This window comes from Varroa jacobsoni, unplaced genomic scaffold (genome assembly GCF_002532875.2).
Source record: "Varroa jacobsoni isolate VJ856 unplaced genomic scaffold, vjacob_1.0 scaffold_1457, whole genome shotgun sequence".
NCBI classification, from domain to species: domain Eukaryota; kingdom Metazoa; phylum Arthropoda; class Arachnida; order Mesostigmata; family Varroidae; genus Varroa; species Varroa jacobsoni.
The window spans coordinates 211,635-230,748 of NW_019214359.1; the positions used below are offsets into that span (position 1 = coordinate 211,635).

At 43.9% G+C, this 19,114-nt stretch overlaps 1 protein-coding gene across 7 annotated transcripts in view; it reads right to left on the reverse strand.

The window, feature by feature from the left end:
- vari (MAGUK p55 subfamily member vari) overlaps nt 1-19,114 on the reverse strand; it is a 66,914-nt gene that overhangs the window by 9,888 nt on the left and 37,912 nt on the right. For 5 of the 7 annotated variants that reach the window (XM_086972414.1, XM_022850361.2, XM_086972415.1 and 2 more), the window contains exons 3-8: nt 11,014-11,234; nt 9,473-9,598; nt 6,677-7,102; nt 3,344-3,538; nt 2,583-2,862; nt 902-1,129 (exon numbers count right to left, since the gene is read on the reverse strand). In XM_086972414.1, the coding sequence (XP_086828540.1) occupies nt 902-1,129; nt 2,583-2,862; nt 3,344-3,538; nt 6,677-7,102; nt 9,473-9,598; nt 11,014-11,234 (1,476 nt within the window). The other 2 variants (XM_022850363.2, XM_022850364.2) reach the window with 2 other exon arrangements.

Below are 19,114 nucleotides of genomic sequence, written 5' to 3' on the forward strand. Positions count from 1 at the left end.
TGTTCTGGACCAAAAGTCTTCGGCTGACTCGAGACCAAGTATACAAGATGCTCGTTTCAAAGGACAAAGCCTTTATCCTATTTTCCCCCACACGATCTTCGGATCGATCTAACATTATCTTCTGGTCCCTGTAGAAACCTTCGCTATCCATTGTTCTTGTCGCAATTGACAATGGCTTTCGGCGTTTCTGCTTACATTTAGATGACAGTCTTCATTGCTTCTCTAATGATAGGCGGCCTCAATTAAGGACGTAAAACTCAAACCATATACTCCTTCACCTCATCACGTAAAGCCTATCTGCATATGTAACTATAGGTTATGACTAATAGTTCAAAAGAGTTGTTGCCTTCAGTCCTGTTGATTTTAACACGACAGTCTCTGCGATCGCTGATACTGTCAAGCCCAGCCAACGCTGCTGGAGATACACGATGCCTTTGCTAAAAGACCCTTTGAAACAAAACCTCGCGCTTAGAAAAAGACATTGACGGACAGCGTCAAAGTATGGATAGTTGGCCTCGTGACTACGCGACCTTTACGCCGAAGATTTGAAATCCGCTATGCCTCCGCTCAGTCTGCCATAGTACAGCCGGCCTACTGCATTCATGTGTCGTATCAAAGAAAAACCTTGTTTAGAAGGTTTCAGTAAGAAACTTTTACATAACCGACGAGCTAACCGTGTAACATGCGTAAACGTGCACGAAATTGTGGAACATTTGAGTATTCCATATATTAGTAGCGATTAAGGCAAAAACAAAAACTCAGCTATGATTGTTATATCTTATAATGTATTCGCAATTTGCGGTTGTTCACAAAAACATATTTAGGATGCAATATGAAACAATTAGAAGCTTTGGTGGTATCTTAGAGAAGCGGTTAAGTTACTACAGTTTGACCAACTTACGTGGCAAGGGGACGCCGAATAGCCCGGGATGCTCCTCGATTAAGCGATTTCGCAGAGATCGTCGACCGACTCCGTTAGCACCCACCAACACTAATGTTTTCCGCTCAAACGGGGGAATTTTTGTCACTTCTTCGTAAAGAGCGAGCTCCGCCTTCTCGAACTCGTCTGCCAGCCGAGTCTCGTAGAATATCGTGCGCTTATGACGGGTCAACTTCGTGCCACACATTGCTGGAATACAATTTAATATAAACGGAAAATCATGAGCAATTTTTCCAAGCAGAACTAAACATCTTAGGTAGCAGTTGGACCACATTTCACGTTTTCCCATTACAAATCATTGACACTGAAGGAATCAGTTTAATAAACGAGTACATTGTAATTCGCGCATCGTCCACTACCATATGCGCTGGCGGAGAGCGAACTGACACAGGGTTAGATTTTCAACTTCCCTCAATTGCACATGTGTACTTATAACATCGAGGGTATGCTTTGGACAAGCGAAACTGACGACCCTATCACTTTTACTCGGCTCCTATCGATCAGGGTAGACCTGGGGGACTGGGCCCAACTGAGCTACCCATTTCCCATAACCTTTTACTCTCAGTTTTTCCTTTCTGCACTACTTCGCGGACTCAAAATGTTGCTTCTCATCTTCCAATATTGACTATCTTATTCGTCCATAATCTGACCCGCTTGCTTTCGCTCCGCTAAAACGAATACGTTTCAAAAATGGACAGAAATGTTAAAAGATAGACCAAGCACAAGCTTTTTTACACGGAACGGAACGACTGAGGTGACATGGTAAGGGGTGACCTGTGCCACTCTAATTTACAATTCAGAATCTCGCAGACAACTCCAGCGCCCACTGCTTGGAGCGGTCCATTGTCGAAGGGGCATACTCCTCCTAAACCTCATGAAAGAACGCCGTTCCCCGCATTCGCTCCAATTACTTATAGAGCTGCTGAAGCAATGGATCTTCCTGTCTCTCTTGTAGGGTAGCTCTTTGAACAGAGGTTATCTCATACTGCGCTCAGACAGGTTCATTCTGTCTAATCTTTGCTGTTAGCTGGCTCGCCTGATCTCGGAATTGGGACCCTTGCAGAATAGTCATTCGCCACCTTATTGTTCCTCGATTCCGCCTAATATAATTCGACAAGTAGTTCGCGTTTGGCCAATAGGCTTTACTAAATGCTTCGAGAGTAACAGGATATGTCAGCGACAGATTTCTTTCCTGCAGCGTTAGGTCGATGAGCGCTAAGGACACGAGACTAGATACGACTATAGCCATTGTGCACTTCTAGCATGGGACTATTCCTCAGTGAAGCCGTATAATCTAACTTGCTTTTAAGTTGAGTACCAATATCGAAGTAATGCAGAAAAGGTGGATCTGCTTTTGCCACGATATGGTATATTATTAAATTAATGTTCTAGGAATAGAACTACATATGATTGTCAACATTATGGCATTGTGTATCGTAAGGCAAGCATATAGTGTACGAGCACAAAGAAAGGGATGGGAAGAACTGTTTATACATGGCATTCATGAAGTTGACTTAGGAAAACAAGTAAACGGGTGATTTCAGCAGGTGTTATCTGCACAAAAGCAATCATTCGTATTTAGCATTTTGGGTCCATATTGAGCCTAGTGTTTTAACATTGCGATGTGATGATTCTAACTCACTAGTCGTAGTTGCGTAGTCGAATTCCGCTGGAACAAAAGCTCTTCGTCGCTCTTCAAGCTCCTGCGATGGAATGAGGCCAGCGTGACCCCACGTGCCGACCCGTCGGGCCTGCCACCAGTTTGGGTCCTCCGTATTCAGGATTTGTAGAATATCTCCCATATTGAATGCTAAGCCGATCTCTTTGCAAGGCAAGAGTGAGTCCTTAGTCGGATCATACGAATACAGTGCCTTCACGAAGCTATTTGTGTGCATCGATTGGTCATTTGGTGAAGGAATTACCTGTGTACGTTATATATAGCAGATTAATAAAAATGGAACCTTTATCCTTACTTCACTGATACGTGATCCATAGAGGAAAATCGAGGGGCACTGACAGAGAGCATTTATCGTGATATCCATATTAAATAGAGGGATCTTATACCAGTCAGTCACTGGGTTTGTTTAAACACTGTCAATGCGCCGCAAACTGAATGAATTGGCATTATGCTACAATTCTATCCACAAACTCTTATAGAAGAGTTGCTTCAGGAGGTCTATTTATTCGAGAAGCTTTCCTTAATAAGAGTTACGTAAGTCTGCAATACTATTTCGGATCCAATATTGCTCGCACTCAGAGTAAGGTAACCTTCCAATACACGTTTGCCAATAATGCACACCTTCCTTGATCCTTAATAACGGGAAGCGTTTATATAAACACCACCATGGTGCCCAAAAAATAATGTTTTTCTTAATAATAAGCAGCGTTTCTGCCTTACATTACCTTGAAAATAATGGTACCCGCTTTCGCTTTTCGCAACATTGTCTGAAGATTCTCAGCTGTCGACACGCGAATATTGTTCATTTCTATAATTTTATCGCCGACCCGGAGCGAGCCCTGTTTTTCTATTGTACCGCCAGCCAAAATACGAGCAACGCGTAGTCGGCCAGATTCGGGGCATACTTCGACGGTTATTCCCTGAAATGGACGGCCATAATCCAATAAAATCATGCACTAAATGAAAAAAAAGTTTGCCCTTTTCTTAAAACGATAATCTTATTCGAAGAAAAGATCAAACAAAACTACTAGCGGTGGTACTTCATCATCCTTAGACAGCATCCTATGCGTCGGTGTCTATGCATGCTGATACATCCATATACAAACAATAGCCGATGCACACCAGTTCAATAATAACAGCTCCCCGTCATACTCGAGCTCTAGTTGGAAGCCAAAAATATAATAGAGGCCCAGAGCAACGAACGTCTAGCTTAATGAGGTCTACTGATGATGTTTTGTCGTCTCACCGATTCGGTTATTTGACGCGTACGTTTTCACACAATGGTTCTCTTGTCTGTTAGTCACTACCCCTTGTATTTCAGCTAATAATATATCATCTTTCGTTAATTCCTCGGAGATTTACACGACTGAAGTCATGAGTATCAGTGCCACATAACTCACTCGTATAGCTGCTTAAACATATAATATATATATATATAGATTCATATATATATATAGATATATATATACACCAGGTTTGAACCTACATCGCAGATAACGTAAAATGCACCATACAAGCAGGCCCTGAGGTGAAATAGGTTAGGCAAATTCTTGGAAATTTAAAAGTTCTTACTCGGCAAGACGAAGCTCACCTAATCAAGACATTCGTACAATGTAGATATCAGCACGGCGCTATTGAACAGCAAGAACTTTCGGAAGAAGCAAATAAATTTTTTGTTAGAGCATTTGATTGCTACACTTTCTGTCGAGATGCAAATGCATATCATAACGCAGGCCTTTTCGAATAACGAGTATAGAGTCGACTTATAGAAGACAGTCTACTACTTGGTCCACGAAAGCGCGAGGCAATGAGGGTAAAAGTCACTAGGTGCCTGTGCATATACGCAGGACAAAGCTGTCTCTCTTTCAAACAGAAGAAACGGATAAATGAGGGAGAAGGCAAAACGAAAGCGGACGTTCTAATACGGACGAGTCGATCGGCGCTGCTATCGGTCTCGCACATCATTTGCTGCCCTTCACCCCCCTGTCATGCTCTGTACTAATGTTGCACTGCAGAACAGTGTCTGGTAGGGACTGTTGCAGCTTTGGAAATATACCAAAGTAACGATATAAAGGCACGACTTAGTGGCTTTTGACTAAGTAGACCCTGATTCTAGTAGCAAGATCCTAACCGCACAGGCAAGCCGGTATAAGCCTGTCGGCAGAGGCTATTACGTTTTACTTCGTCGACAGCCAAATTCAAAAGGGTCCAGCAGATGCAATACGAGGTGATGCGTTGGGTTCAAAAAGTAGCCGGTCCAGCGAGTTGCTCGATTGGCTGAGAAGAGGCAAAGGGGCACGAACGCCACGCCTACCATCAGTGTACTGTTTTTTTTTTTGTATGTGAAACGATACGAACCCCCCGCGGTTGTGGACGACTCTGGTCCACCTGCGGTGGTAGCTGGATACGAGTGGACTCACGAGCGTCTGAATATATATTATCGGCATGGACATAAGCTCAGAAGTTGACACAGGCGCACGCTAATGATCGTTATAGTTTGAAAATGTATGGATGCGACGAACGGTTGCCGGTCGTAATGCGTATTTCATAAAAGAACGACACGGCGTAAGATGCGCAAAAGAATACACAGGCCTTACGACCGATTTGTGGTGGTAGAGGAACAATGGAAGGGCCAGATATGACACCGACGACGAGAAAGGCGGCAAACCAAAAAAAAAATAGAAGACAGAGAAAACACGGTGATGTCAAAGGTTGTAACAGTGTGGACCAATACGACGTAAAAACAACTATAAGCCTTTAGTGAACTTGTTCGGTTGAACACAAAAAAGATCGCGGCAGTTTACAGGACAACGTGGCCACGCTGTTCGACACACGCCGAGATAACATTTAACACACGCGTATTACTGAGATACTTTTGCTGAGGGCTAAGTATCCAAAAAAACTGACTTGCGGTATAGAGTAAGTGTTTTCTGTCAAGGTTATGGCATGTATCACAGTTTTATATGTCCTTATATAATTGTTATATATAGCTAGGCCGTTGGTCAGAGACTGACAATACCGGCCAGCGGCTAGAACTATTATACCATAACCGTTGGTTCGTTTTTTATAGCCTGTTTATCGTTTACATGCTTGAGCGTAATACATCGCGACTAAGCATGCTGCGTCTACGCAGCAGTCGCATGTCTATTGTGCGGCTACGGCTTTCACAACTCCCTGTGCCAATGGTGTAGCGTCCTTGTTGCAACAGCTCCCTGTTGACCACCTAGATGCCGTTACCGTAGTCCTACAACAGTTCTGGAATCCATGTACTTCCGTTCATTGTCGTAGTATGTGTCCGACACACATTTTGTAGGTCTAGCATGTCTGATCTCCCTTGTCGATTTAGCCTCCTTCCGTAGATAATAGTACTTGGGGCCAAGCCCTTCTGCCGTCCCTTACTTCAGAGCTGGCGACCATGTAGACTGCGACCTGGTGCCACTATCCGTTCTAACAGTTTCCCGAAGGGTGACCTGTTTTTTGCAGTGATCTGACCAGTGTCCCCGCGGGTGGCCTGCCTCTTTTGGAGATATGGCCTCCAACCAGCCTGCCTCTTGCGGCAATCTGACCAGGGGCTCCCGCTGTTTCCGGAGTGGTCTTAAGACGGCTAGCCGGTTTCCAATCTACTGATTTGGTCACTTCCACAAGTTTAGTTGGGCCCCTATTACCAACTTGCGAAGAACAAGGCCGTTGGACGAAGACTGACATGACATCGGTGAGCGATTAGTGTTTTGATACTTTAATGACGTCCAAATTATTAGCTGTCTACACTATATATATATATATATATATACACACATATATATGTATATGCAAATATATAGTGTAATAGGGTATACATATAATCTGCCGTCGTAATGATGGAGCCATAACGTATTTAGTTTCGTGCTAGAAGCCAGTCGACTGAAGCAATCCTTGGCGGCAGTAGCGAACTTAAAAAAACTTGAAATAAGAGCATGTATCTGATACATAAACATTTGCTGCCAATTACTATTTATACAAACACTTAAAATGTTTGTCCAACTTATCATTATATTGTAGTGTAAGCGCAACAGACTCACTAGTGGCTCAGTTTCGATCTTCCTGACGCCCACGACTTTGATCGGCTTGTCAGCTAGGGAATCGGCGCTGCTTTCGCGTTCTGATGAAACACTGCTCTCGTGGTTGTCTTGTTCACAGCTTTTACCATAAAACTCTTGCTCGCCCTTTTCCTCTTCGCTGGCGGACTCGTCAGACGCTGCTTCTTGCTCAGCCCGTGGTCCTTTACCTTTGCTAACGGTCTGACTATTGGTAGCAGTGGCTTTTGGTTGTTGATGGGTGTCTCCGAGGACAGAGACGTTGGAGACGACGCTCCTCTGCGTGCTCAACACCTGTAGCCCTAAACGCTCCTGTTGCCTTCGGAGCGTCATAAGTGCCACTTGGTCGTGAGCGTCCAATAGCTTGTCAACGTGCGGAGAGCTGAGAATTGAAGCAAGCTCTTGTGCGTCCTAGGCAAAAACAACATGTGCAAAACATGACGGGAATTAATTAAGTAGGTTTATGAATGGGAGGCACACATGTACATGATATATTCATTATTATCTAAGGGAAAGATTAATATAAGCACATTATATGTATGGCATATGTACAATTCAGTGTTTTGGTAATTTTTTTGGTAATTTCGTTATATGACAAGGAAATCATTAAAAAAAAGTTGTATAATTTACATATAAAGTGATATCATCCTATACTACTATGTAATACATTATAAATTTATGCCAGGTATGAGGAGTGGCCTAGGTAATTAGCACCGCCCCTGTGAATATATAATCGAATTACCACCACGTGGAGCGCTAAAGTTCCTGCGCTTTTGTACTTACCAAGGTCAGAATAAATTTATTAGTCTAGGTAGGACCAGTAATCGCCACCAAAAACTGCATGGCTGCAAAGTAACCTAGCAGACCTTTTCATTCGGTAGGACAGAAGGTGATACAGCCACAGGGTCTAAGCATGCAGAGTGTGTGTATGCTTTTATGTCTGTGTCAACCATGTACTCTTTTTAACAAGTATATACCCAATGAGACGTGTAAACTATCAGCATTTGTTGAATTTCGTATGTCGTTGTGCGTATCATCGATCAGTACTTTGTTCAGTTTCAAAATCTGCTTAACAACAGTGCTCATGCATAACTTGGGGTAGGCGTAGAAGAGGAGAGAACCATTTGTTAATGAGGTTTATGTAGTCGATGATGCACGTCGTTGACTTTTCTTTTCATTAACAAGTAATATTTCATTATGATTTGAATCTATGATTTGAATTAGTTTAGCAGAAGAGCTAAACGTTAGTATGCTGTCTGCTAAATTCAATTACTCTTCTCATTCCGACTCAGCTAAGGTTTACAGCTTCACGGTTTAAACGGAAGTGCATCAATAGACAGTGAGATACACCATCGTTTATATAGGTTAAATGAAGTACGTTCAAAGAAAGGATAGTATGTTATTTGTCACTATGCCGTATTAAGCAGTTAGTACCTTAACTTTTTTTTACGGTTTTTAGATATTTATGAAATAATTTACCTAGCAGACGGGCATAGATAGACCAATTTGACTGTGTATGCACTACCATACGATACATCGTCTCATCTTTTTTTATGTCGTTGACGTTCTACCTACGCCGTTTGCATATCCTGCAGCCGGGTGCCGCCTCTCGCGATCGAGTCACAGTTACTTGAATGAAAGAGCTACCTAAATGAAAACCGTTGGCATATGCATGATGGGCGCGTTACCTCCGTTTGTTCGTGAGAACCCTAGCAGGATATTCAGGAACGTCATAAAGTTCGGAGAGATTTTTCAGAAAGAAATTGCTCAAAAAGCGCTCACTAAAGCATGTCCATGTCCCTACTTCTAAACTAAGCTACGGACCAAGAGGCACAGCATCAGTGGCGCTATGTAGTATTGAGCTCCAAAAAGCTATAAAGAGAAACAAATTGCCATTTTGATGTCCCTAGTATTCTATCTCACCGTGTTTTTCATTGGCTCTCGATCTTGTCAAATCCTCACAAATCACCCTCACCCCACAAGCTAACTGATGGCTGATGCTGTGGCTGCCGGTACACCCACTGCCGTCATTACCGCCATTGTACCCGCCGTCGAAAGCTGATGCTAGCATGACTCCACCCGATAGGAACCGAGTTTAGGCACCGGAAAACATCAAGAAACCCAAAATAGCAGAGCATTAGGCTTACTCAAGCTGCCTCTGTGGCCATATGCTTTCCACAAAACTATCATAAGGGCTTCAACCAGAGATAACCATGTGGCACAAGCGAGAGGGGGATGAAAGGGCGAGAAGTAATCATAGCAGAAAAGTGAGGTTTAACTTCGGGGAACTGATTGCTTGATGCGGCAGTGACGACGCGGGTGTCGCCACTCGTAGGGAAGACTAGAGAAGCTGGGGGTTGCTCGAAAGACGGAAACCTAGGGTTAAATGAGGGATCAAAGGGTAGAGCAAGAGGTTAGAATCGAGGTTTGGGTGCTTTTGGCTAAGCCAGAGCTGCCGGTTAGTGTTTACCTTTCGATAAAAGATGAAGAAGCAGGGTCAAATGGAACAGAGGTATTATATAATGAAGTGCCGCACGACAGAATTTACCCACCGGAAAGCTGGATAAGCGGTGGTCGTGTCGTAGACAGCGTCGGCTTCTGGTCCAATCGACCGGAACGAATATAACGAGTGCGGCGTAGATGACAATGGAGCCGGTTCGTGGCGCCAACGAAGCAGAACGTAACAACAGGCTATAGAGGGAAATCTCAAGTGCCGTTATGAAATGCTATTGGGTTATGCGCGCCTCATTATAAACTTGCATATTGTTTAATAGAACTTGCCTTGTTATATCTGTTGGAGCGACACTGCCTCGCGACGTCGCGAGCAATGTCGACCGTCTTTAGGTGCGCCGTGGTTGTATGGGTCGGGTTCGTAGATGAAGAATACCTGACCTCCCGAGACGGATCCTTACATACAGATCGATCAGACAAGTAACCGAAATTTGACTGCGATTATTATTGCTTAAAAGTGTCCTTTATGTTAAAAAACAAAAAAAAAAAAAAAACAAAATAGCTACAGAGTTTGAGAATCGCCATTCATCTGGTTAAATCATTGCTTTAAGCAATACAACGGTGTACAGCATTTGTTGATTGAAATGTACTGTAGGTGGTGAGAAGTGGCAATACTGTTTTTACGTCCAGTTATGTGTTTAACCTCTGTGCGTTCTTCTTGTGTTACGAACCCCTTCTGCCAACTATTCGTAGCGTTGGTCGACCGTCGCTAGTAGATATGAAGTCTGCGTGTCCGCTAACTAATTGACTCAATTTGACTCGTTGACTACAGGCCTATATGTTTATTTACTTACACATCATATATAAAATAGCTATAAATCAAGTTGTGATTGTCCAGAAATAGGTACACGTATTGTGCTAATTTACTCAGCAAATTATTAATAAAGTTCAAGTTGTCCAGGGTTTGCAAAGCTGGGTACAGGACGAACCAATATAGACAGCATTGCTTTCTGTTATTATTATTTAATTAGTGATAGTAATTAGAAGCAGGTAAGAAGAACTTTGCAACCCCTCGACTAATGATTACCCCCCGTAAAAGCTAATAAAAACGTACATCAGACAATGGATAGGTAACTAGGAAGGGAATGATATGACTGTTTGTGCGCCTTACAAATATTTGATATTTAAACGTACGTAATTTGTGTATTTTTGTTTCATTTAGCCAGCAAGTCGACTGAGGTGAATTGGAAGATGTACCTTACAACGATGGTCAACTAACTTTACGAGGAATAGGCACAAGGCGCAAATACCACGAAACGCCCAGAGGCATTCAGCAATTGAATATTCATGACTGGACCTATAAACGTTTCTGTCCACCGTTTTGGAAAAAGCAAATGCTGTGCAAGGTCTCGCGCGCTGTCAGTCTAATTTATTGACGACGGAAATGCTTTTTTAACACTTCCTATCTGAACAACCTCTCCCTCACCCCTCAGAATTACCTCTTGTAAATCCAGGATGGAGAATTTGCCCCCCACTAAAAATATAAGCTGGCTGAGTCTTATTCAGTTATTATTAATCTTGAGCTTTTCCAACAGGCCTGTGAGACACGTGGCCTTTAACCTTAGTGATAACCTCTTTTAATGATAATAATAATTTCCTTAAATTCTCTAGTTGCTTGTTTTGCCCAGTTCGTTATCCTCTTTATTATCAGTTCCTAGTAGTAATTTTTTGTTAGAAATAATATAATGTTAAGTAACGCCTAATAGTAATAAATCGGCGTAACAGCGTGCAGAAGGTGCAGCAGAAGAAGTTTCTTTTCCCTTTCGGTACGTCGGATGATAAACAAGCGCGCAGTACGAGTGGAACTCTACCTGTGCAGTCGATGCTGGTTCTGCGTCTTCTGTTAATGACAGTATTGGCTTCGATACTGCTGCTGCTACGGTCGCAGTTATGACCGCGGGGTTCGTCTCGGGAAAGTCTGAATGAATTGCAACGACCCTTTTTACGATGACGACATCACTGCCAGTTTTATCAGTCTCAACCTCGACGAGATCATGGCAGGCGGGATTATCATGACCCTCCGAATAGCCAGCTGCAAAAAAATAGATGAAACCAATCCAAGAATTTAGACGATAAGTGAAGCGTGCAATTTAACATAACGCACGCCCGATTAACGTCACTGAAAGATGTCAAAGAAAACCATCGGGAATTGCTACGGGAAACAGTTTATAAAAATATCTTTCAGAAATATTATGCGATACGTTTCCTAGTCGATTTTGAAACAGTCGCATTTGTGAAGTAGCTTTTGTTTGTGATCGACAAAATCATGCCAACGATTAAAAAGTTATAGCCACAAAATGTATCTGAAATTTCCATTATCCCCAAAGGTATACGTTTGTAGGGGCAAAGTTGCTTCAGGAAACCTCGTTATGTCGCGTCACCTTTTACTCCCATTCGGCCTCCTCCATAAATTTGCGACACAAGAGCTAGAACTTAGCGTGCCCCGGATTTGTCGAGGATCTAGCGACCGGACCAACCCCCTGCCAAAACAAGTTATCCATGACTCTTTTCACTATTGCTACGCATCTATCCGTGCCGTCAAACAAAATAGACGGTCCGTATTTTCTATGCTCGTTGACACATATCCCGAACGCCACCTCTCTACTTTGCCGTTTTGTGTCGAAAGCGTCTGTGGCCAGCCCGAGTTAGCCGTGTTCCTTCAAAATATGTGTCGACCATTTGCACTAGACGTTCAAATGCATTGTCTCCTATCTGTGCTAATGTATCAATAATGACATCACACCGATTCCGCTTGCCTTCGAGGCAACCAGCCATCACTATTTGCCGTTTATATTTTTTTCTTTCACCGTTACTTCAGTAAACGTCTTTTCTTTCTTCCATGCCGGCAGACTCTCGGGTGTACTTTCGCTTTCCTTCCAGTCAGAAGGGTCCACTGAAGCGAACCTTCATTTCACTGCGGCCGTACGCAGTAAAGGCCAAATGCCGAGGCAAGTTCTCAACGTCGACCGCCAGCACCCGAACAGCACGCGATGCTGCGTCCTCTGCTGCGGCTGCCTAACAGACGTTACATGCCAACCAAAGGCTATCCACTTGCCAAACTGATCGATGCGCTAGCAACGATGCTCTTCATTGTACCGTTAGGTAACTGAAAAAGCAGCGACGGGAGCAGCGTCTCTTTTCTTATATATGGTTCTTCTACATATTTTCTTTCTTTCTATATATGGTTGCTTGTTCACTTTTTGAGATCTCCGTTCATTTCTCTTCCATCAGACTTTCGGCCTGGGGCTGGCACCGCTCTCTTTTTGGGGCTTTCAGTGTCAACGATCGCCGTCCATTACCCGGAAGCGAACGGTGGCTACTAGTAGTGGTGTCGTCATGAGCATAAACCTGGGACTGGGTAAACAGCCACCTTATTGGGCATATATGGACGTTGACGCAAAAGGGGAACGGCTCCAGGGCGTTGGAAGGGAAAGAGAGGGCCACAAAACAAAGGATATTCCTACTTACAGTCCGAAAAAGTATGTAGAGCCAAATATAGCTATCGTTTACTAAAGGAATATAGATACATTTGCACTGTATAACCAGCAATATGTTGACGTTATGCCCTCTGCTCATGGTACTATGGCCAATATTATTGTCATCACAATTATGAACCACTAGAGGATAGTGCATTACATATAGCACATGCATACGTAATTGCTAGACTAGGTTGGAAAAGCTAAAACCTTATGTTTTGCTCAAAACGTAGAAAATCAGTCGAATATTTTTTTGTTCCAATATGTACCAATAGTATCAAATAAATATAAATAAGTAACCCACTATCCGGTGAGCTCTTCAACTATATTCCACAACAATTCTTCCACACATATTCACCAGGTTGAAAGTTAGCATATACTAAAACCTCAAGCGTAATCTCTGAAGAATGTACGTCCCGTGAGTGCACTGCTTACACGCATCAACGGACGTTGGCCACATCGCAACATCAGGCAGTACAATCACAGCGGCAAAAGCAGCTGTCCAACTGCCTAGCCCCAAGCAATTTCTAGCCGCTCGCTTTTTTACGACACGAAAGTCATGCTTAGTGCTGACTTTGTGACAGTAGATATCTTCCTTGACCTCCTACCAAGGCCACTGCTGTCTTTTGTCCTTTTGCTGTTCCGTGTTATCATAGTGCGGGGGTGCTGCCGCTATTCTGGGATAGGAGAATCTAACGCACTAAACGGATGGACGCAGGCTGAAGCTTCGGGAGGCCGTAACGCGGGGCTACATACGACGGTGGAGTTACATCTTACAGCAGCAGGAAGCCGCTGACGTAAGCCTTCCTTTTTTTCTTAGTTTGAATAAACAAAGGGAGTGGAGGGGGAGTCGTTGCCGAGAAAAGGCGGACGAGGGCCGCCGGGGGACAAAACAAAACAAGGCAAAAGATCGAGCAAGACTATGCGACAGCGAGACAACATCTGGTAAACATAAAGGAGAAGATGTGAAGAAAAAGGGCCTTGTTTTTCTTCGCACTCGTTGAAGAGAGAAAATAAGGAGGGTGGATTATGATACCTACCTTAATCGTGCCTTCTCCAGTGAAGCCTACACGGGATGCATGAGCTTAGTTGAAAACGCACTGGCTTAATTCCTTTTGCATGCATACGTTATCTGAATACATCGATACTAAGCCAAGCGGATAAACCGTGAGTAAACTAAGCGGTGCTGACGTGGTGCTGGAATCACGCCCGGTACCTTATGGGTACCAGCTCGGTGTTTGTTCCTCCATTTTTTTTTGTATTAACACGGACATCACATTAAGAGCTCAGAGTACTATGGCCCATCTCCAACGACGGTAATAGGAAGAGGAACTGCGCGAACGGAAGATTTGGGCTTGGGGAATAATCACAGCTGCAACAGCATCCACAGATTAATTTCCGTAAATACTGTCACCATCCTTGACAGATATCTGTATAATTGCATATTTTGTATTATATATATATATATTATACACTATTCGTTTTGTAGGGCTCAGTCTGAAGCTATCGATAGCGCCGGTTAAGCATTGACTGAGATTTTGTGCATCTACAAAATAGCAAAGTTCCATATGTCGAACGGCGTGAACCGTGCATATGATTGTGGCTACAGCCAGCGTTTAAGTTTTTTGTTTACGTTAACGTTAAGAGGTCTCCCATTTCGGCCTGTACCAGAATAGACTGTTGGATGGTAAATAATACGTCAACCCAGACCCAGCAAAAAATATCAACCTTCGGCAAAGCTAACCAGACGAAAGACAAGATAAAACACTTGGTTCATTTTGCAATATTTATTTCCTACGGGATTCGCTAGGGGCTAGGTAGCTATGAAATCAATATTAAGCTTAGTATGTGAGTCGATGTTAGGTTTATCACAAGCCCGTTTGCTCAAGTTTGAACAATTCGGCAAGTTGCAGGAGGCTGTTACAGCATAAATTGAAACTGGAAGACCCTGGTAAGGGAGAATAAACATTAAGTTAAGGTAGAGAGGGTACGGTAATTCGAATAACCTTAGTGAGAGCGAGCGGGCGCTGATGTTAGAAGCAATAAAAATTATATTTACGCAGCTTCTTATGAGAAGCGGCTCATGAAGAAAAAAGCAAATTGCTTAAAAAACGCCGTGAATACAATAGAATTGACTTGGGACGGAGTGAATTCGCCAAAGCATCAGAACGTTTCCAATACTCGAATGTCTAATAACGGAAGTAGATTCCACCGCCTAAAACAAAGACAAATTGTGACCCTTCGAAAGTGAAAGACGGTACACTACATAGACGTGCCATGTTCGTCTGTTTGACTGAGGTCAATGGCTTATAAAAGCTGTAAAAAGCAAACAATCGGAAACTGGAAAAGTGAAGAAAGTATCGAAAGGTTCAGCGCTGCCGCGTATCAAGAAGAGCTAGCACAGGGCTCGCGGAAATTTATCGGCATGCGTCCTTTTCTGTTCCCAATGCTCAATGTTCACGCCTCATTCCTCGTGACAAAAGAATAATAAGCTCTATAAAGAGGATGATTTTTAATTGGAAAAATGCTACGCTTGCATCACCCAGGATAGATACGCACTTTGTGTTTTGTTGAAAGCTTTCTAACATACGATGCCAGCGAAAGCATCGGAAATGGCTCAGAGAGCAGCTTTTGAGGAAATGAACTGCTGTAGCTATCTTCTCTACGTTGTGCTTATTGGACCGACTAGTCACCTATGAAAAGCGATGCAAGGCTCGTTCTCATATCCCCTTGTCTCTCTTTGCTCATTGTCTGGGAGTGATGTCCGGCGCCGATGGCGAAATCATTCTAATACACTGCGAACTGAATGAAGGACACGGAAAAACTCGTGGGCATGCATAGAACACGAAAAAAACAACTGAAGACAAAGCTTGACAAATGTGCTGAGCTTCAAACACACAAGCAGAAAGCCTCGTTCACGTAAGTTAGGACGACATACTGTGGTGGCAGGGAGTGTATAAAACTCTTGTGGCAGAGGCATCGATTTTCTCATGATATGGCATGTTATACTACTTGCTAGGTTCCGTTCAGTCTCATATCCTAACTATCACGCCGTACTGTTTTCACAACAGTCACGATTCGCCGTTGAGCACTAGTCACAAAGGTTCCAACTAGCATTTTAGTTATAGGATTCTTCGGTGCTTCATGCAGCATCGACCGAAGTGCGCATCCTTAGTGTGAGCCTAGCGAGATCAGGAAAAGGCACCAAGACTACTCGCAGCAATAGTACCAAGCTTTCGTTTAGGCGTTTTTTTTCGGACGACAGCAGGGCTTCGATTTTAATGGCGGTAGGCGCGACGACGACGACGCCTGCGAACCTGCAAACTTATAGCCCCGAAAAGAGCAGTCAAAATGGTCCAGCAGGAACGGCAACATAAGCTGCAGAATTGCGAGTACGAAAGGCGAAGTAGAAGCGATCTCAAAAAGTGCAGTCGGCCGTGATAATTACCGTCCTATCCTCAGTGATGATACCGCCGGTCTAGGCCAGCCTCTTCGCCTGGCCCCATTACGCGTCGACCGCCCCATCAATGAGGACCTCCCTTCCCTTGTTAGCCTCTAACCTCTGTAACCCCCAGCTTCTTTCGTTCTCCAGCTTCTCTGGCATTCGTCCTTCCTTTCCGAGATTGTCTTGTGCAGACCACACAGATGGCTCCATTTTCTCTTCGTTCCTATCGCTTGGTAAACTTCTCGCTAGCTGTCTCTCTCTGGCCAAATATCGACCTAACCTAGCCTGGACTCAGTCCCCTTTCCTTCAGATTCAGCTTCGACGACTTACTCACCCAAAAGATAAAAAATATCAGGCTCCAAAACCAGCCGAAGCACGCTCCGTCCTCCGCTGTCAATGTGGGTTAAGACCCCACGTTAAAGCGTGCCACGCGAAGTTATAAGTATACGAAGCATTAGCTTAAGATCTGAGTAACGGAAACTAAATAACAGCAACAAACCAACGAAGAATGTGTCTCCTTCTACCGCTGTTTTCCGCAGTCGGTCCGTTCATTACAGTAGTTTTCGGTCGGGATTAACCTGCTTCGATTGTGGCCAGGCTGCGTTGCTTTTGCCGCAGGCCTAGACCGAATTGTGTCCCTTGTACAAGTGAGGGACCATCGTGCGCCATTGACTTCGTGTTTAACTGCCACTTTCGTTGTACTGTTGCTCAATGTGACCAATCCGATAACGATAGAATCAAAGCCCTTTAACCCCTTCAATCTCTTTCTGTGCTCGGCATCGGTCTCTGTCTGTTGTCTTTTTCTGTTTTCTCCATGTTCTTTAGCAGACGCACACGTACAACTCCTATACAGTAACAAATTTTCAGAGACTGAAACGTAAGAAATCAACACCACCACTGACGCCAGCATGTAATGACAACGCATTAAGTGGACCGCCGTGGCTGAAGACTTTTGAGATCTAACAGATAAAACAACAGTACTTCCTCATTTTGATTCCTATGCTGTTTACCCCTGTGCTCCTTGGATGGGTCTCCTATTTGCTCATTGTTTCGTGAATTAAGGGACACCGTACGGCCTTCACAATCGTACCCCGTTTTTATGGCTATTGCCATTTTCATGGCTGACGAACGGGTGAAATTAGCGCATTAGATAGTACGTGCTGCGTTATCAACAGAAAGCAACGTAGAGAATGTTAAGAAATAGGAAAAGGAAGACGAAGTAGCCGCTACAAACGGTACAGCGGGCGAACACGGTCGATCAGCCGGAGGCGAACTAATTATATGTTTCTACATTTAACGTTTAACCTTGGTTGTAAAGGGGGTAGCGCATCAACCCGACGTAATGCGCTTACACGTAGACGAGAAAGACTTTCAACAAAGACGACAAAGGAACTTAAAGTTCTACAAAGTGTCGCCACGGCTATACCATTCCTGCATCAGACTTGCTACGAATTGTAATGCTACAATTATAAGCTGTCGTGTACTTTCAGAGACACTCGGATCACTACTCTCTAAGAATGGCCTTCAGTTTTTTAGTCGGCCAAATGGTATTCTAAGTGCACTTCTCGGCATAATCAAGACTGCGTTTGTTCAATATGCAAGTGCGACCCTCAGTTAAAAAATGTCGGCAGTTAGCCAATTATTCTTTTTCTAAATCGGCATGGCCTACTTTTAAATTATAACTTTAATTTTAAGCACAGCAATCAGGAAGTTCCATGTTTGTTTGTTTATTTATATTTATCTTCATTTATGTGTTAGTCCTGTACCTGGGTTACCAGCTTTCCCTAGGCAACTTCACGACTGTCAAAGATGCGTCCGAAGGACGCTACGTTGCTGCTCATCGCTGGCCACTATACTACGTACTTGAAACAGATCGATGCACAGATTGCTGCTTGGGAAGGGTTGGATTGCGAATAATAAAATTCAGTAGATTCACGTGAAGTTATAGTAGTGTAATTACATTAGATAAACTATACTTTTAAGCTAACCCCTAACTTTCGAATCCTTGCTTTACGCAACTCATATAGCTTCGAAATGCATGGCAGCTTTTTTTTCCTCACCAAAGTCGGCTTAAACCAAAGCTCTAATTTGAGGTTACGCTCGACGGACCGCTGGCTTTAGTTACATTGACCTCGTTGCTAATAGAACGCAGGTCGGTACCGGCCAGAAAGCAAGGCAAAAGAGCGAGTGTTTTCGTTCGCGTCCAGCATCTAATGCCCGCCCGGTTGCCTGACTGCTCCTGCCAACAGTGAGTTGCTGGCAATTGCGCTAAAAGCTCCACATTTTCCCAACGTCTCACAGTGCCCGCCAGCGCCCAACTTACAGCTATGCGACGCTGTCACCGCGAACCCACTGGGCAGGCTCAGTGTGTCTGCAAGCCCAGTCAGGCTAAAGGTGCTCCTTAGAAGGCTTTGTTCAGGCCACTTGCTCTTGGTGATGTCGGACGAAACCGCCTCTTCCTCATTGCGCTGAGAAGTAACGTCAGACGACGCCCCCTGACCTGAAGAGTGCGGCATCCTTCTTTCCGATTCATGTCTGTGGGTCGACGGTTGTGTAAGGTTGGAATAGACGCAATGGACGATATACCCTGCGTTACTTTGCTGCGGTTTTCGTGTGCTCCAAACCCCCGGTGATCAGGTAAAAAAAAAGCTCAAGTCTAGCTAATTGCTATAAATCACAGCTAATGCAGTTTTCAAAACGGGTGCTGACGTTGACGCTATCGACGCAAAGAAGCAGGGGGTAAAAAGGTAGACGCCAAGGGAGGGTATGAAAGGCCGAAAACTAGGCCATTAAAACAGCACGGAACAAAGACAAGACAAGCTAGTTGAGACGAGAATAAAACTAAGTATCAAACTTAAAGTTCGATCTTCCGCGCATCAAGAATTCGCCTAACGATTTCTTAGTGAACTTATTTTTCCTCCCGTCGTGCAAGGTGCACGACGGTCATCCTTAATAGACAACTGCGCATTGTTTCGCAGCACCAATAGTTGT